At 52.0% G+C, this 19701-nt stretch overlaps 1 protein-coding gene across 1 annotated transcript; it reads left to right on the top strand.

The window, feature by feature from the left end:
- Positions 1-668: 668 nt before the first annotated feature.
- Positions 669-19180, top strand: rims3 (regulating synaptic membrane exocytosis 3). Its single transcript, XM_084696035.1, has 6 exons — positions 669-930; positions 15773-15914; positions 16456-16568; positions 17031-17132; positions 17792-17931; positions 18968-19180. The coding sequence occupies exons 1-6, from the start codon at positions 669-671 to the stop codon at positions 19178-19180; spliced, it is 972 nt and encodes a 323-aa protein (XP_084552161.1).
- Positions 19181-19701: the final 521 nt, after the last annotated feature.

Genomic DNA, 19701 nt, shown 5'->3' with positions numbered 1-19701 from the left:
GAGAGGGTTGGGAAGGGTAGAGGAGATGAGAGGAGGACAAAAGAAGGGAATAAGGAGCTGAGAAAGGAGGCAGGATGTGGAAGATGAGGAAAGATGCAAGGTGCCTCCATGAGAAGTGGAAGGAGACAGAAACAGACAGAAACAAGATGTGAGAGATTTGTACTAGATAAAGAACATCAGAGAGGGGGAGGAAAACGGAGTCGTTCCATGACTTTGCTGTACTGAGGAACTTGACCTTACTACTTGATCCGGTATTGTGTGTTCCTGTGTGTGTGTGTTCTCCAAGGATGTTGAGTTTGTGATGTGTCACTTTTTAAGGTCAACTTGTGAAAATAGTCTACAGAATAACCCAGAAGACAAATACCAGCTGACAAGGTCACTCCTCAACAGCCGGCCTCTGCTGATATTTCTACACTATCTGACGTGTGTGAGAGCCTCGTGGTGTGTACTGGGGGCGTACAGCAGCTCAGTGCTTATGCTTATCTCACAGCTTTCCTTTTGTAAAAATAAATAAAAAAACGTGCCAGTAATCTTCTTTTGGGCGTCATAGGAATCCAAAAAGGCTGCTCACCCACCCCTCTTGTTCCCTCTCTCTCTCCCCCCAGTCCTCCTCCCCTCCTCCCTCCCTCACCCCCCACCCCTCCAGCCCCCCCACCCCTGACGCCACCATGATGCTCAGTAGCTCCGTGGACGTGTCCAGCCCGGGCGGGATGAGCGCGGCGGCGGCCAGGAACGTGGTGCGCTCCTCCAGCATCTCAGGGGCCATGTACAGCCTGGAGAAGAGCCCCTGTGGAGGGGGCCCCGAGGGGCCCGGGGGCCCCGGGGGCCTGGCCGGCAACAAGAAGAGGCGCTCCAGTCTGGGGGCCAAGATGGTGGCCATTGTAGGACTGTCGCAGTGGAGTAAGAGCACACAGCAGCTCAACCAGCAAGGTTAGTGGACGCAGGGCTGGGCAGGGCAGGGCAGGGCTGGGCAGGGCTGGGCTGGGCTGGGCAGGGCTGGGATGTTTTTCTGCTTGGTTAGGGGAGTGCTGGATGGAAGAGCACTGTTCTTCCAAAGTTTACAGCTTGTGCTTTTAGCTAACTGACCCTCTACATTTGCCCTATTTCCCTCTCCCTTCTCTTGGACTCTGTTGCTACCATCCTCTTCTCTCCACCAGTTTCTGTTCCTGCGATCTGTTGCTACCATCCTTTTCTCTCCACCAGTTTCTGTTCCTGCGATCTCTTGTTATTCCCTTCTGTCTCTCTCTGCCCTCCCTCGCCCTCCGCCTGTTTCTAATCTCTCACCATCCCCGTTAGGTCAGAACAACTTTGTCACACCCTCTCTCCCTCATCCTCTCCCTCTCGCTTCTCCTCCTCTCAGGCCCCGTAATAGCGCTCTCGTCTTCCTCCTTTGCCCTTCCTTTATTTCTAGTGTTTCCTTTCCCCTCCGTTTTTTTCCCTCTTTCTTTCCCTTTGTCCCTTTTGTCTGTTTCCAGAGATGCTTTTTCCCCGTCTCTACAAGTTGCTCTGATGGGGTTCAAATGACTGTACGCGTGGCAGGATATTCATCTTATGGTTCAGGGGCTTCATCTTTTATATGAGTGTGATTAAAAGGCAAAAAAAAAAAGATATTGTTATCCGAAACCAAGATTGGAGTTTTTTAATGGGAACGTTTTTCAATAGGTTGACCATGCCTGGGATTCTGCCTTGAAATTGAATCTCATTTTTTACATGCTATTGTTTGGCCCGACATCATATGCTTAATATCTTACCACCGTGAAAAAGCTCATTATTATTAAGGATAGCTCCAGAACAACTCTACATCAAACTACTTTAGCTTAGCATTTGTTTAGCATAAAGACCAAATGACGGTTAACCATTTTTCCATTTAGCAGTCAAATGTAATCAATCTGTTGGGTTTAGAACCAAGTCTTTGGGCGTAGAGGGAGTGGTGAGGAACAGTGTGATAAATCCTGCAAGTTCTCCCTTCCGTGTGGCACAGCTGTGAGGCCTGTGACATCTCCCAGGTGCTCAGTCTCCCGTGGGGCGTGATTACACAGCAGGGAGTGAGAGTGGAAGGTCTGGTGAAACACCTCAGTGGCAACACAAGACCTCGGCCTCTCCCCCCCTCCCGGGATGTAAACAAACACATCCCAGGATGCATTCTGGGTAGTGGGTGGTAAAGCCAGAGAGTGGAGGGGCTTGGTGCGTATGTGGAAGGGGCTGGTGTTTTGGGGTCAGTGTGTCACATCGTTCTGTTCGCTCTCCTTGGGGGGAGAGAGAGACGGGGGGGGGGGGGGGGGGGTTGTGCGTTGCTTGTCAAGGGGATAATCTGCCCTCATGCTACGAAACTGCACCTCGATGTGGCGTCAAAACACACTCACACACACAGACTTAGAACCAATAAATCATACTCATGTCTACTTAAGAGATTATACAGAATGCAGAGATACTACATGGACCAGAGCCACAGGATGGGGGATGAACTTGAGGAGAGGAAGAGAGAGAGAGAGGGAGGAAAAGAGGGAGGGAGTGGAAGGTTACCTCACCCCTTTCTGCCTGCCATGTGCCAACTCTGACACAGTCCCCATATGGTGGAGACGTCGTGCCACTATGTCACAGGGATGAGCACAAACACACACAGATACATTTGTACATGGGCACACACACTCACACACACTCACACTCACAGACACTCACACACACACACACTCACACACACTCACACACACTCACACTCACAGACACACACACTCACACACACTCACACACACTCACACACACTCACACTCACAGACACACACACTCACACACACTCACACTCACACTCACAGACACACACACTCACACTCACAGACACACACACTCACACTCACAGACACACACACTCACACTCACACACACACACACTCACACTCACAGACACACACACTCACACTCACACACACTCACACTCACAGACACACACACTCACACACACTCACACACACTCACACACACACAGCGGCACTCTTGAGGCGCAGTTGACAATTGTCTGATGCAGGGAGGGCTGTCAATTTAGTTTCCATGGGGTTTTCATGTTTCATGATGAAGGGATCACGAAGGAGAGGAAGGAGGGATGGAGATATGGAGGAGAAGGAGGGGGAAAGGGTGTCTAAATTTAGATGTTCTCAGCTGCCAGAGAAACACATTGTGCCTGCAACAATTACGGTAACATCTTTTCTCCTCTCCTCCCCTCCTCTCTTCACCTCTCATGTCTCTCCTTACCGCTCTTCTCCTCTCCTCTCGCCCATTGCATCTCTTCTCCTCTTTTCTCTCTCTCTCTCTCTCTCTCTCTCTCTCTCTCTCTCTCTCTCTCTCTCTCTCTCTCTCTCTCTTTCTCTCTCTCTCTATTTCTCTCTCTCTCTCTCTCTCTCTCTCTCTCTCTCTCCGCACTCTTCATATCATCCTCAACTCCTCCTCATCCTCCCACTCCACCCCTCTTTTAGCTTCAACAGCAGCAGCTTGTTCTTCATCTACACAAACACAGTAAATCAATTCAACGGCCCTCTTTGATTTTTGCTTTACTCGCAGGATATTGCATCCCCAGTTGTCAGTTGACTTGAGCCTAAAGCCAAACAAGACCAGATTTGAAACATTGACATGCAGTCTGTTTACTCGTGACTTTAAGTGACTGGCACTCGACAACATGCAGCCATTTATTAATTTGGCAAACAAGTTTGCTCAATCCACTTTCATTAGACGACTCAGTGAGAGGCTTGTGTGCTGACCAATAGAGCGAACTGTAGCTGTCGTGTTCCCAACAACAGATCCACCATCGATTGGTGGACGGGGTGGGCCAGCCCAGGTCACTTCCGAGTGTTGATTGGGGAACATGCGGAGCTCTGCTTGATTGGTCAGCTAATGACCAATCACATGCAGGTGGAACCTGTATCCAGGGGATGGGGATGGGAGGGTGAGAGGGGGAAGGGGGGACGTGACAGAGAATGACAGTGCGAATGACAGAGAGATGGAGAGGAAGAGTGAGAAAGAGACACTGACGGTGAGACAGAGAAAGAGAGAGCGAGACAGAGAGATTTCGTCAAACTAGTGGCGTGTGGATGAAGGAACTGTCATGGATGCCACAAGCACGACTTATCTGGTGCGATTGAGCATCAAGATCATTGAAGGGTCGGACGACAGGGGCTCTAACGCGCATCCTCGCCCAGCACTCCATCACCTTCCGTTTGACTCTCTGTATTTTAAGGTTGAGTAACAGGTAAGTGTTAGGGCTGACATTTTCCTCCAATCCCTGTTCTATTTTTTAACGTCTATTATTAGTCTCTCCCTTTTTCGCTCTCACTCCAACACACACACACACACATGCAGTGGGAGGGGCAGTGTTCCGGGTCTAATCGGTGAGTCACCCTCCCAGAGAGTAAGTCTTCTCTCCTGTTCAGGTTTACCCATGCCTGAGAGAACAGAAGAGGCAAACCTGTACACAACCCTCACAAGCCAGTCTGGATGTATAGAGAGAGAGAGAGAGACAGAGACAGAGACAGAGACAGAGACAGAGACAGAGACAGAGACAGAGACAGAGACAGAGACAGAGACAGAGAGAGAGAGAGAGAGAGAGAGAGAGAGAGAGAGAGAGAGAGAGAGAGAGAGAGAGAGAGAGAGAGAGAGAGAGAGAGAGAGAGAGAGACAGACAGACAGACAGACAGACAGACAGACAGACAGACAGACAGACAGACAGACAGACAGAAAGAGACAGAAAGAGACAGAAAGAGAGAGAGAGAATTCTGTCTCTGACTGAGAGTGGACATGGCTTACGTTAGGCCAGTGTGTGTTCACACTCAATCACCCAGAAGCGTGTGATTGCGTGTGTGCGTGTGTGAACTTACGACTGGTGTGCATTAACACTCAATGGCACACTCCATTGTGCTCTATTGAGTGCTCATCCACAAACCTCATTTACAATGTCTCTCTGGTCGTGTGGGGTGGTGTGGTCCAGTGTGGCAGGTCACACTAAATGGAATAAGAGGATCTAACATTGCGAAACGGGAGACAGTAAACATTCACCGAAATGAGATACAAGTGAAGACCCACTTCCAGTTTATAAGCCAACTCCATTACCCAATTGAATGAGATTTGTCAGTGGTACTGTATATGACGAGTAGTATTTATTTCATGGTTTAGTCATTTAAATATATTTGTTATTTCCGATGAAGCAGCACTGAATGGAAGTTGAATCATGAGAGACAGAGCCAGAGAGAGATTCATAAAGACAGAAATAAACGAAGGGAACAGAGAGAGAAAGGGTGTAGCAGAACATCACTGAGTTATTAAGCGGGAATGGAGCTTGAAGCTCTGAAATTGAATCCCCCCCTCTCGACATAATATAAAAGGCTCTCATTCCCTCCAACACTAGAGTGGGGAGAGAGAAGGGAGGGAGAGGGAGGAAGGGCCAGGGGGGAGAGTGAAGGGAGGGAGAGGGAGGAAGGGCCAGGGGGGAGAGAGAAGGGAGGGAGAGAGAAGGGAGGGAGAGGGAGGAAGGGCCAGGGGGGAGAGAGAAGGGAGGGAGAGAGAAGGGAGGGAGAGGGAGGAAGGGCCAGGGGGGAGAGAGAAGGGAGGGAGAGAGAAGGGAGGGAGAGGGAGGAAGGGCCAGGGGGGAGAGAGAAGGGAGGGAGAGGGAGGAAGGGCCAGGGGGGAGAGAGAAGGGAGGGAGAGGGAGGAAGGGCCAGGGGGGAGAGAGAAGGGAGGGAGAGGGAGGAAGGGCCAGGGGGGAGAGAGAAGGGAGGGAGAGGGAGGAAGGGCCAGGGGGGAGAGAGAAGGGAGGGAGAGAGAAGGGAGGGAGAGGGAGGAAGGGCCAGGGGGGAGAGAGAAGGGAGGGAGAGGGAGGAAGGGCCAGGGGGGAGAGAGAAGGGAGGGAGAGGGAGGAAGGGCCAGGGGGGAGAGAGAAGGGAGGGAGAGGGAGGAAGGGCCAGGGGGGAGAGAGAAGGGAGGGAGAGGGAGGAAGGGCCAGGGGGGAGAGAGAAGGGGGGAGAGGGAGGAAGGGCCAGGGGGGAGAGAGAAGGGGGGAGAGGGAGGAAGGGCCAGGGGGGAGAGAGAAGGGAGGGAGAGGGAGGAAGGGCCAGGGGGGAGAGAGAAGGGAGGGAGAGGGAGGAAGGGCCAGGGGGGAGAGAGAAGGGAGGGAGAGAGAAGGGAGGGAGAGGGAGGAAGGGCCAGGGGGGAGAGAGAAGGGGGGGAGAGGGAGGAAGGGCCAGGGGGGAGAGAGAAGGGAGGGAGAGGGAGGAAGGGCCAGGGGGGAGAGAGAAGGGAGGGAGAGGGAGGAAGGGCCAGGGGGGAGAGAGAAGGGAGGGAGAGAGAAGGGAGGGAGAGGGAGGAAGGGCCAGGGGGGAGAGAGAAGGGGGGAGAGGGAGGAAGGGCCAGGGGGGAGAGAGAAGGGAGGGAGAGGGAGGAAGGGCCAGGGGGGAGAGAGAAGGGGGGAGAGAAGGGAGGGAGAGGGAGGAAGGGCCAGGGGGGAGAGAGAAGGGAGGGAGAGGGAGGAAGGGCCAGGGGGGAGAGAGAAGGGAGGGAGAGGGAGGAAGGGCCAGGGGGGAGAGAGAAGGGGGGGAGAGAAGGGAGGGAGAGGGAGGAAGGGCCAGGGGGGAGAGAGAAGGGAGGGAGAGGGAGGAAGGGCCAGGGGGGAGAGAGAAGGGGGGGAGAGGGAGGAAGGGCCAGGGGGGAGAGAGAAGGGAGGGAGAGGGAGGAAGGGCCAGGGGGGAGAGAGAAGGGGGGGGAGAGAAGGGAGGGAGAGGGAGGAAGGGCCAGGGGGGAGAGAGAAGGGGGGAGAGAGAAGGGAGGGAGAGGGAGGAAGGGCCAGGGGGGAGAGAGAAGGGGGGAGAGAAAAGGGAGGGAGAGGGAGGAAGGGCCAGGGGGGAGAGAGAAGGGGGGGAGAGAAAAGGGAGGGAGAGGGAGGAAGGGCCAGGGGGGAGAGAGAAGGGGGGAGAGAAAAGGGAGGGAGAGGGAGGAAGGGCCAGGGGGGAGAGAGAAGGGGGGAGAGAAAAGGGAGGGAGAGGGAGGAAGGGCCACGGGGGAGAGAGAAGGGAGGGAGAGAGAAGGGAGGGAGAGGGAGGAAGGGCCAGGGGGGAGAGAGAAGGGGGGGAGAGAGAAGGGAGGGAGAGGGAGGAAGGGCCAGGGGGGAGAGAGAAGGGGGGAGAGAGAAGGGAGGGAGAGGGAGGAAGGGCCAGGGGGGAGAGAGAAGGGGGGAGAGAGAAGGGAGGGAGAGGGAGGAAGGGCCAGGGGGAGAGAGAAGGGGGGGAGAGAGAAGGGGGGGAGAGAGAAAAAACAGACACAATCCCAATATTGCAAATAGTTTCCACTAAAACTTCTGTGACTATCCCATCCTCTTTAGGCGTCTCCCCTTCTGCCTCCCAGAGCTGACCTCCAACAAGGACGATCACAGGGTTTAAACGGAGGACAATAGAGAGACAGCTTAGCGCCTACAGCCAAAACAAGACGCCTTGTTTGATACTTGTGATCCACTGGCGCTTGTCTGAGTCATCACGATTAGAGGCTTAATAGTAACTTACAAACACTTTCTGTGTCCTTGTGTGTATGTGTGTATGTGTGTGTGTGGGCGCGTCTGTGTGTATATAAACACAGCTGAGGCGTGGGAATTAACATATCGGTGTTTTGAGAGTGAGTCAGACATGCTTTACTCACTTGCCTCCTGATTCTGTGTGTTGAGACTGGCTCCACAGGATGGCTGTGGCGTACAGAGTCCCCTTCAGTGTTGTGAAGCGCTGAGACAAACTTGCGAGAGAGAAGGTAAGCCAAAGGGTTTTAATAGCACTTTTGAGTGTAAAACAAAAACAGTACTAAGGAAACTGAGAAAATAAGCTGTGTGGGCGTGTGTCTTCGGTCGCCGAGTCTCTTAGCCTCTGGCCCTCCTGGCTCAATCGTTAGGAGAGTCAGTGTACAGGAAAACATGTCCACATCAACCATCTCAGCTCCTTTTTGTCCCCCTTTTGTTCTCACCAGGAGTGGGGTAGATGAGCAGCAGGTGTGCCTCTTTGAGGCTCTCTTCCCCCGGCCCAGGAGTCAAGGACTGGGCTCAGGCTCTCTTCCCTGGCCCAGGGAGTCAGATGGCTGAGCGGTGAGGTAGTCAGGCTAGTAATCAGAACGTTGCTGGATCGATTCCCCGCCATGCCAAAATGACGATGTGTCCTTGGGCAAGGCACTTCACCCTACCTCGGGGGGAATGTCCCTATACTTACTGTATGTCGCTCTGGATAAGAGTGTCTCTTAAATGACTAAATGTAAACACAGAGATTTGACCATTCCTATATGTTTACTGTATGCACCTTCCTGCCAAAGCAAATTCCTTGTCTGTGCAAACTTTCATGGCGAATAAATCCCATTCTGATTCTGATTAGCTTATCATAGCTGTCCTTGACTCATCTGTTCCCCCCACCAGCCCTTCCTCCCTCACACCCCTTTCGGTCAAAAGTAGCAGGGTAGTTGCCAGAGGGACATTTTTAAATCTTAAATCGCGAGTCATATATCTAGAGCGTTGCTCTTTCCCTCTCTTGGAAAATGTTGTGAGAGGCTGTTTGACTCCAGCTGTGCTGTTGCTCTCTCTCTCTCTCTCTCTCTCTCTCTCTCGCACTCTCTCTCTCTCTCTCATGCTGTTTTCATCTCACCCCTGCCTTTCTCTCCTCTCGCTCTCCACCCCCCCTCCCTCTTTCCAGCTCTTTGTTCTCTCTCTCTATCTCATCTCCATCTCTCTGTCACTCACTGGATCCATGGCTCCTGATCTTCTCTTTGGTTCGTTTCCAATAGTGTAGAGTAGTCAGATAGTGAGAGTCTGTGTGTGTGTATCTCTCTGTGTGAGTGTGTGTGTGTGTGTACGAGTATGTACCTATGTATATATATATACCTGCGTGGGTGTGCACACCCCTAGGACGCGTGCACGGACGTCAGGTAGCAGGTAGATGGATGTCATCTCACCAGAACTTGATTTGGACCGTGAAACCATATCAGGACACAACCACGGCTCCTCCTCAGAGTGAATCCTCTGAGCCGGGTAAAGACTGGCGCTCTCGTGTTCCTCTAACCCAGTTGAGTTGCCCTCTGCCCCTCCGTGTTGTGGTGAGGTTTACACTCATCCATGGCTCCCTGCTGCGGCGGCAGCCCCTTGTTCATGGACAAAGAGAGAGGGAGAGGGAGCAGGACTTTTAACAGTCAGAAAATGACAGTGTGTGTGACCCAGAGCAGGAGAAGCTTGTGTGAGGGGAGTCACTGTGATGATGGGATCCTCTGTGTGTTTTTGTGTGGTGTGGCCACGTGTGTGTGTTTGGTGTGTTTCAGCATACCATAATAATGGTTTCATCACTGGACTTTCATCAGAACTCCTCTCTACTTAGGAGACCTGTAAACACACACACACACATCTAGACACACACACAGACACACACACACACATCTAGACACACACACAGAAACACACACACACACACATCTAGACACACACACAGAAACACACACACACATCTAGACACACACACAGAAACACACAGACACACACACATCTAGACACACACACGGACACACACACACAGACACACAACCCCGCTGTGGCTTCCTATATTTCTCTGCTTGTCTTTTTCTTTCTTGCTCTCCTTCTCCCCCTCTCTCCACCGACCGTCGACCCCTTCTTTGCCTCTTCTGACAGTGGTGCAGTAGCAGAAATGAGGGCACGTGAGCTTGGTGCAGAGTAGCAACACACACTCACACGTGTGCACACACGTACACACAAACACACTGCTCCCGCTAAACCAAAGAGACATATGTGCAGGCAGTTTGCTGAACACGATGCCAGGTTCTGAGACTGCTCTGTCACATGCTGTCTCTCTCTCTGTCTCCCCCTATCTCTCCCCTCGCTCTGTCTCCCCCTTTCTCTCTCCCCCTATCTCTCTCTCTCTCCCCCTATCTCTCTCTCTCTCCCTCTCATCCTATCCAATCCAATGCCTGATTCGTTCTGTCTCGTGAGCTGCTGTGAATTGACTAATCAAGCAAAGATTGAAACAGAATTAAATTACACTTCACCCCCGTATAATGAATAGACTAAATAAGACGATCCCTTTCTCTTAGTGCAATAGATCTTCTAATCCACGTGAGGACGTCATTTACAGCTGTAGTCGCGGCCGGGCCATGTGATCACACTTATTTTCTGTAATCTTAAAGGATTCTCAATGATCCAGTGAAAGCACACTAATCCGAGACATAAACAAGCACCAAGGTTGCTAAGATTGGTTTAATCAATTTAAGAGGTCAAGAGATTTTTTGGGGGACAGAATCACAGTTTCTAATGCTGGGGACACACTAAACGATTTTTAAAAATTGTATAAGATTTTAAAACTGTGGAGACCACAACCATGAGGACAAAAATCCTAGATTTAGCCGTTTTGCTCCTACAGTGTGTGGTCACTCTTAACACACCTCACACCAAGGGAACATCTGATAAATCTGCGGAACCATCAAGATAATTGGGACATTACCTAGGATTGTCGGAAGGGCCGAAATCGGCCCTATTATCCTGTGGTGTGTCCCCAGCATAAGTAAGTCTATAACTTGAATTGAACCTTACACCGTGTATATGTGTGTGTGAGAGTGTATGTGTGTGAGAGAGTGTGTGAGAGAGTGTGTGAGTGTGTGTAATGAGATGGAGCTGGACCACTTTCAAAGAGCACCAGCTCTGGTTTGTAAACAGCTGAATCAGACAGAAGGATCTTAAAATGCACGCACACTCATACACTCACAGGCACACACTTACATACACACGCACACACATTTACAGACACACATAGGCAGACACACCCACAGACACAAACACACACAGACACACACACACATGTGGCTATGTAGGGCTGCAGTGAGCCATCCAGCCAAGCGGACTGTTTGAACATGTGGAGGTTCAGTGTGGACTCCAGCTCACCCCATCAGTAACCTTCTCCAGCCCTGCTTGGTAACTGTTGCTATGCACGGTGGAACGTCAGCCTTCGCTGATGCAGCCAATAGCAGGAGCCACCGGCAATCTATATTACAGACCATAATGAGAAAGACTTCTTCAGTGTTCTCTCCAAATGTCAGAGCAGCCTAATGATCTGCCACACACATGTACACACACAATCACTGGCACACACACACACACACACATATACACATGCACACACATACACGTATACAAATGCATGCACACACATGCATGCACACGCACACATACATATACACACACATGCACACACACACACATTGCTATTCCATACGGTTCTCTTTTCTGCATTGTTGACACTTTCCTCAGAGCTGTCCTCCTCTCAGATCCTCCCCTCTCTCATCTCCCATGCTCATCTCACACCATTAAACCCTTGTGTTGTCTTGTGTTGTCTAGTGTTGTCTTGAGAGTCAAGAATCACCCGCCACTTCGCTCAACAGCAGAAAACCCCCTGAATGATCTCTTTTTATCTTGATATGTGCGTGAACCTTTCCCAGAGTGGCGCCGTTATTCGAAGAAACATCCCCTTTGTTCATATTTCCATGACATGTCTGATATATAATCACTTCGTTTCCCCAAAAAGCACACACGATGAGGTACTGAGATGAAGTGTGCTACTGAGTACTGATCCAGAAGTAGAAAGGTGGTGCAGATGACAGCACCTTCAGGTCTGTCTCTGCTGAAGCCATGAAGATGCCGATTCATGTCACCGACACGAGTGGTGTCTACTGATGAACGTCAGTCTTTCTGCACTGTGAAGAGGGCACACCCTCTGACAGGTCGTTTCCGCAAGCGAAACAGATTTGGATTTTTTAAATTCAATCCATGGGTTTTATTGCTATTTAGGGGTTTAAGCATTTTTTTTTTTTTACCCCCTAGGCCTTGCGGAGCACACAGAGAGATTTTCAGCAGGGGGGTTATCCGAGTCTCTGCTTCTCTATCCTGTCTGCATGGTGCCCCTTCACCCCCAGTGTTGTGCAACATGTATCATGTCTGGTGTGTTGACTGGGAGTGGAGCTCAGCTGGGACCTGTGTTGCTCATCCTCCTGATTCAGGATAAACCTAATTGCCATGCAGCATATTTAGACTCCCCCTCCCCCCCCCGCCCGTCGTCTTAGAGAACAATAGACAAGAGCAGCTTATATAATGCTCCACCAGGACCTGGCACTCGTACACGCCACATCACAGCCCAGATCTTCAGAGATGCAGAAGATACGCGGCTTTAGAACCCTGAGATGGATGGATGGATGGATGGAGGAAAGGAGGATAAAAATGATGGAGTGATATGGAGAGGAGAAGAGATGGGGGGGTGGAGGGGGGTGATATAGGGGTGTATGATAGAGATGGGAGGGTGGAGGGGGGTGATATAGGGGTGTATGATAGAGATGGGGGGGTGGAGGGGGGTGATATAGGGGTGTATGATAGAGATGGGGGGGTGGAGGGGGGTGATATAGGGGTGTATGATAGAGATGGGGGGGTGGAGGGGGGTGATATAGGGGTGTATGATAGAGATGGGGGGGTGGAGGGGGGTGATATAGGGGTGTATGATAGAGATGGGGGGGTGGAGGGGGGTGATATAGGGGTGTATGATAGAGATGGGGGGGTGGAGGGGGGTGATATAGGGGTGTATGATAGAGATGGACAGATGCCAGAAGACAACAGGGAGGGGTACTGAACTGATTGGGCGATTTGGAAACGTAGCAAATGGGGAGAAGGATGGGGAAAGGGGGGGGGGGGGGTGATGATCCTGTAACAAAAGAGAGAGAGAGAAACATGGAAAGCGTGAGAGAGGGAAAGAGAGAAAGAGAGAGAGTGAGAGAGGAAAAGAGAGTGAAAGATACGAAGAGAGAGAGAGACAGATAGACAAGGGGGGCAGGATGCTCACAAACACGCTGGTAGGCGATCTTGGTGCAATGCAGACGGCATTACCATGGAAACGGGCGAGAGAGGGAGAGAGCTGGCAAAAAAGGGAGGGGATTAGAGCTGAAGGAAGAGATTACTGCCGATCACCACAAGGGGTGGGGTGTGGTGGATGGTGGGTATAGGGTAACAGGTGTTTCTGTTTGAGTGGGGCTTTGATACGGTGGATATTTTTAGGGGCGGAGAACACATCTGCACAAGACAACGTGGTGTTGAGTCAGTTCTGTGGGCTCTACGACTGTGCCTCCAGCCTCTTCACCTGGCCTCTTCACCTTCTCATGTCGTCGCTCCACCAGGTCTACCCTCTGCCCCGGCCCCCTGCCCCAACCCCCCAGCCCCCTGCCCCTGCCCCCAGCCCCCCGCCCCCAACCCCTTGCCCCAGCCCCCTGCCCCCAGCACCCCGCCCCAACCCCCTGCCTCAGCCCTAACCCCCAGCCCCTGCCCCCCTGCCCCCCGCCCCAGCCCCTATCCCCAGCCCCTGCTCCCCAGCCCCAGCCCCAGCCCAAGCCCCTGCCCCAGCCCCTATCCCCAGCCCCCTGCCCCCAAGACCCTGCCCCCCGCCCAAGCCCCAGCCCCTATCCCCAGCCCCTAACCCCCGCCCCAGCCCCCAGCTCTTACAGTAAAGAGCAGTGGTTGGAGTCAGCATGGCCTTTGGTGGATGAACACTAGAGAGGTGGAGGGCTAGTTCATGTGGAGGGTGAGATGGTGAATGTAGATTTGTTTGGTGGGAGGAGGGGGTGAGGGGGGGGCTGTGTCGCTATGGCGCCCTACTGTCTCAGGTTGCACTGTCTGGGATGAGCCTCTATCTGAGGGTGGGGGGTTGTCATGGCAGCAGGGGTGCATGGGGTTTGTTGGAGCGCCAGTGATGCACACGCACACACACACACACAGAGCTGAGGTATTCTTGTCTGGAGGATTATAAATAGCAAGGCAACAGCACCCCTCTTCTGATCCTCCTCTCTCCTGGAGCCTCTCTCTCTCTCTCTCTCTCTCTCTCTCTCTCTCTCTCTCTCTCTCTCTCTCTCTCTCTCTGTCTCTCTCTCTCTCTCTCTCTCTCTCTCTCTCTCTCTCTCTCTCTCTCTCTCTCTCTCTGTCTCCCTCTCCCTCTCATCTGTCCCTTTGCTTTTTCTTTGTCTTTGCCAGAAATAGAACCATATAGAAGCTGTAGGTCAGAGACCAGACCCAGACATCTCTAGACGTACCTGGGGCCTCAGTCACTGTAAATCACCAGGGACAGTCAACGTTTCTGTCAACATTTCTCAGACCTCCCCGGAACAGTCTGTCCCCAAAATATCCTTGTCGATCATGTGTGTGTGTGAGAGAGTTTTTGTGTTAGGTTGTCATTACCAGGAACACTGCTGTGGCCTTGTCACATTTCCTGGGGTGGTGTGTGTGAGTGAGTGAGTGTGAGGGTGCCTTCCTGTGACATTAGCTTGTGTAAAGAAGGATATGTGTTGGGATTATGTACGAAGAGAAAGATCCGGGCTCTGAAAGCATAGCAGTGTATTAAGTTCACCAGTGAGAATGTAAAAGAAGGCAATAGTGAATGTGTGTCTGTGTGTACCTGTGTGTGTGTGTGTGTGTGTGTATTTGTGTGTGTGTGTGTGTGAGTGAGGAAAGTGCATGTGTTCCCTTGCCTACTCTCTTAATATTTCATACTGTAGTGGAAGCCAGTGGACAGACCCCTCCTGTTCAGGTATTTATAACAAGCTATTTTCACCTGAGCACTGGAAAATGTATGTGTGACACTCTGAGGAGATCATAAGCCGTAGCGTTTATGAGTCCCCTCCCCCCTCCCCGAGGACTGAAAGATGGCAGACAAGCAGAGAGAAGAAGGGAGGGGGGGGAAATGAAGAACAGGGAAGAGGTGGACGTTAAGACTGCTTGAGTGTAGACCCTCACTCCTCTGACATCACTCCTCTGACATCACTCCTCTGACATCACTCCTCTGACATCACTCCTCTGACATCACTCTCATCATGGGATGACACGTCTGACATTGCTTCCACTGTTCTACACACACAAAGGCTTACACACAGACACATCGTGGGATAATATGTCTGACATTGCTTCCAGTCACACACACACACACACGCACGCACGCACACACCCTTTATCACTCTCAGTGTGTCATTACAATGACTGATACCTTGAAAGCCGCTTCCAGGGTTAGCAGGCCAGCTCTCTTTTCTCCTGGTGTCAGCAGACCTGCAAAGCCTAAATAGAGTGTGTGTGTGTGTGTGTGTGTGTATGTGTGTGTGTGTGTGTGTGTATGTGTGTGTGTCCAACACGGAAAAAACCCTGGATGTCTTCTGTAAACAGGCTTACTGCCCACCCCATCATCCCAGGGCTGAAGACGCCACAGTGCTTGTGTTTGTCAGCCTTTGTGAGTGCAAGAGAGAAAGGTTTTTCTGAAACAGCAAAGAGGTTGAGAGAGAGAGGTTGAGAGAGAGGTTGAGAGAGAGAGGTTGAGAGAGAGAGGTTGAGAGGGAGGTTGAGAGAGAGGTTGAGAGAGAGAGAGAGAGAAGTTGAGAGAGAGAGACAGACAGAGAAAGAGAGACAGAGAGACAGAGATAGAATGAGGAAAAAGTGCACGAAGGATAGAGGGAGGGCGGAGAGAGAGGGAGGAAGAGACTCTTGACTTTCATGCTCGAGTGCCCCCAGTTCAAAACACATCGTAGTGTAGAAGTGTTATCAAGACAATAGGAATGCTCCCCCACAGTAAAAACTATTATCTTTCAGCTCGTTGCATCCGCTAGAACCCGAGTACGAGTTTCCAATACCGTACCCATGGTGACGCACTGTAACACATGGACTCTGTGGTAACACTGTGACCTTTGACCTTTCCTCGCTCAGACGGCGGCAACAAGAAGCTCCGCAGCACCATCAGGCGGAGCACGGAGACAGGCATCGCCGTGGAGATGAGGAACCGGGTGACGAGGCAGGGCAGCAAGGAGTCCACCGACGGCAGCACCAACTCCAACAGCTCCGACGGAACGTATGTTCTGCCTGTCTGTCTGCCAGTCTGCCAGTCTGCCGGTCTGCCTGTCTGCCTGTCTGTCTGTCTGTCTGCCTGTCTGTCTGCCTTTCTGTCTGCCTGTCTGCCTGTCTGCCTGCCTTTCTGTCTGCCTGCCTGTCTGCCTGCCTGCCTGCCTGTCTGTCTGTCTGTCTGTCTGTCTGCCTGTCTGTCTGTCTGTCTGTCTGTCTGCCTGTCTGTCTGTCTGCCTGTCTGTCTGCCTTTCTGTCTGCCTGTCTGCCTGTCTGCCTGCCTGCCTGCCTGCCTGCCTGTCTGTCTGTCTGTCTGCCTGTCTGTCTGTCTGTCTGTCTGTCTGCCTGTCTGTCTGTCTGCCTTCCTGTCTGTCTGCCTTTCTGTCTGCCTGTCTGCCTGTCTGCCTGCCTGCCTGCCTGCCTGCCTGTCTGTCTGTCTGTCTGTCTGTCTGTCTGTGTGTCTGTGTCCGATCTATCTGTTTGTTCATCAATCTGTCGGCCTCTTTATTGAATCCTCCTTTTCTGCTTCTTTCTCTCTCTCTTTCTCTCAGGTTTGTCTTTCCAACAGCGCGCTTGGGCCCAGAAAGTCAGTTCAGCGACTTCCTGGATGGACTAGGTCCCGCCCAAATTGTTGGCCGGCAGACACTAGCCACACCCCCCATGGGTAAGTTAGTCACTATGCCCCCAGCCACATGCTTTACTACTTACTGTTTACTTGGTACTACTGCTGTGCTTACTATGTTGTAGCTGTTGCATGCTGTTTGCATGAAATTCAGGCTAATTTGTATAATTGGGTCACAAACTGGAACACACATTTTGTTCTTGGTTCCGATCGTTCCATGCTTGACACCTCTGTGCAGAGGGTTGTCAGAACATTCAAAAAAATATCTTGTTAGCTTTCAGACCGCAAAATGCTACTGGATGAACTTCATCATCGGTTTGCAAAGGAACATACTCCCCCTCCTGTTCAACATCGGTATTGCAGATTCAGTTGAACCACATTGTCTGACCAGCTGGGGCTAATAGAGAGCTACTTTGCTCTGTTATGGTGACAGGGTAATGTCGTTTCATAAATAAGACTACAAATGTGTGTTTTCTTAGAGTGTGTGTGTCTGTTTTCTTCCAGGGGATGTCCATGTGGGGATGGTGGACAGGGGAGGGCAGCTGGAGGTGGAAGTAAACCAAGCCAGAGGGTTGACCCCCAAACCAGGCTCCAAAAACATCCCAGGTACCTTTGCAGTGCTTTCAAATAACTTTATTAGTGTTCTCGCTCCCAGCAAGGCACACGACTGTTACCTCACAATGTGGCTGTTTATCAATTTGAAGAACGCTGAGAACGCAAGTACATTCTTTTAAAGAACGTTCTTGCAAGCGTCCTTGCGTGAATGGTTTTGCAAGTCCGCAAGGACTTTTGGGAAATCAGAAGCGTTCTCGCTGGTCAAGTCACCATCCGATGCATCCTCGGTAAAAGGGGCGGATCAGGAACATTTCCGGGTGTTTTTGGCGTTCTTGGTGACTTGTGTTCTTGGATTGGAACCGTACTTGGCCAGTGAAAGATGACGTCAAACGAGTTCGCAAGAACACAAGAACGGAAAAAAACATGGATTGATAAACAGCCTGTATGTTATTGTTATAGACACCCCTGCTCCTCCTACAGTACTTGTGCTACGTAGACGTGAAAGGTGTTGTGATGTGGGTACTATTACTATTAGCCACTGCTGCTGCAACAATGTTGTGGCATCTCATGTTGGGGCAGCCGCAAGCACACAATTTTACCAGAAATGTTCTTAGGTCATTCTTCACCATGGTATATTCATCTATGGGAAAGCCCGTGTTTATCGTGTAGCTGAGTTTGTGTGCGTGTGTGTGTGTTGACCTGTGGAGCAGCGACATACGTGAAGGTGTACGTTCTGGAGAATGGAATGTGCCTGGCGAAGAAGAAGACCAGAGTGGTGAAGAAGACTCTGGACCCAACATACCAGCAACCTCTGCTGTTTGAAGAGAGTCCTCAGGGAAAAGTCCTTCAGGTGGGCCCCTGTCCCCCATGCTGTTCCCCCTGTCCCCCATGCTGTTCCCCCTGTCCCCCATGCTGTTCCTTCTGTCCCCCATGCTGCTCCCCCTGTCCCCCATGCTGTTCCCCTTGTCCCCCATGCTGTTCCCTCTGTCCCCCATGCTGTTCCTTCTGTCCCCCATGCTGTTCCCCCTGTCCCCCATGCTGCTCCCCCTGTCCCCCATGCTGTTCCCCCTGTCCCCCATGCTGCTCCCCCTGTCCCCCATGCTGTTCCCCCTGTCCCCCATGCTGCTCCCCCTGTCCCCCATGCTGTTCCCCTTGTCCCCCATGCTGTTCCCCCTGTCCCCCATGCTGTTCCCCCTGTCCCCCATGCTGTTCCCCCTGTCCCCCATGCTGTCCCCCATGCTGTCCCCCATGCTGTTCCCCATGCTGTTCCCCCTGTCCCCCATGCTGTTCCCTCTGTCCCCCATGCTGTTCCCCCTGTCCCCCATGCTGTTCCCCCTGTCCCCCATGCTGCTCCCCCTGTCCCCCATGCTGTTCCCTCTGTCCCCCATGCTGTTCCCCCTGTCCCCCATGCTGTTCCCCCTGTTCCCCATGCTGTCCCCCATGCTGTCCCCCATGCTGTTCCCCCTGTCCCCCATGCTGTTCCCTCTGTCCCCCATGCTGTCCCCCATGCTGTTCCCCCTGTCCCCCATGCTGTTCCTTCTGTCCCCCATGCTGTTCCCCCTGTCCCCCATGCTGTTCCTTCTGTCCCCCATGCTGTTCCCCCTGTCCCCCATGCTGTTCCTTCTGTCCCCCATGCTGTTCCCCTGACCTCCTCCCCTTTGTATCTACCTCTCTTACTGGACACAACTCAAAGTATTTTTGTCTTTTTGACTATCTCACTATCTGTTTCTTTTTTTACTCTCCTTTTCTCTCTCTTTGACTGTCTGTCTTTCACTCCATCATTCTCTCCATATCTCTCTCCCTCTTCCTCTCTCTCCATCTCTCTTCCTCCCTCTCTCTCCGCATCTCCCCCTCCCTCCCTCCTTCTCTCTCCATCCATGCTCCAGGTCATCGTGTGGGGGGACTATGGGCGCATGGACCACAAGTGCTTCATGGGAATGGCTCAGATTCTACTGGAGGACTTGGACCTGTCAGCCACGGTCAGCGGGTGGTACAAGTTGTTCCCCACCTCCTCCCTGGCCGACCCCAGCATCGGCCCCCTCACCCGCCGCCTCTCACAGTCCTCCCTGGAAAGCGCTACCAGCCCCACCTGTACCTAGGCACGTAGACACACACACACTCACACACACTCACTCGCTCGCTCGCACTCACACAAGCATGTAGGTGTGTGCAAACACACTCACACTCGCGCACACGTCCACTCTCCCCCCCTCCCCTCCCTCCCTCCCCCCCCCCCCGCAGTTCAGTGAACACAACTGTCGGTGGTCGTCTGATTTTACGTAAAGGAGATCTGATTTAGTCAGAGCGTGTGGAATATGTAGCATCTCCACTCTCACGTCCTGGGTCTCCTAGCCCAGGGGTAATCAGGGGATGTTCTTTACATCCAGCTCCTAGAATTCCAAGGAACTTCTCATCTGAGGGTCATTCCGATGCCAGTTTTTAAAACTTCTCTATGCCAAACTAAGGGAAAAAAAACTTTATTTTTTAAAAACCAAAGCAATTAGTATTAGTAATACCAGAGCTAGAATAGAATGTTCAGATATGGATATGTAGCAAAGTCAATGACTTAGATGTAATGCAAAAAAGAAGATACATTCTAGAATAACCAACACACACACAG

Source organism: Hypomesus nipponensis, chromosome 4, assembly GCF_054491055.1.
Source record: "Hypomesus nipponensis isolate SF chromosome 4, ASM5449105v1, whole genome shotgun sequence".
Classification (NCBI taxonomy): Eukaryota; Metazoa; Chordata; class Actinopteri; order Osmeriformes; family Osmeridae; genus Hypomesus; species Hypomesus nipponensis.
This window is presented reverse-complemented; position numbering and strand designations above follow the sequence as displayed.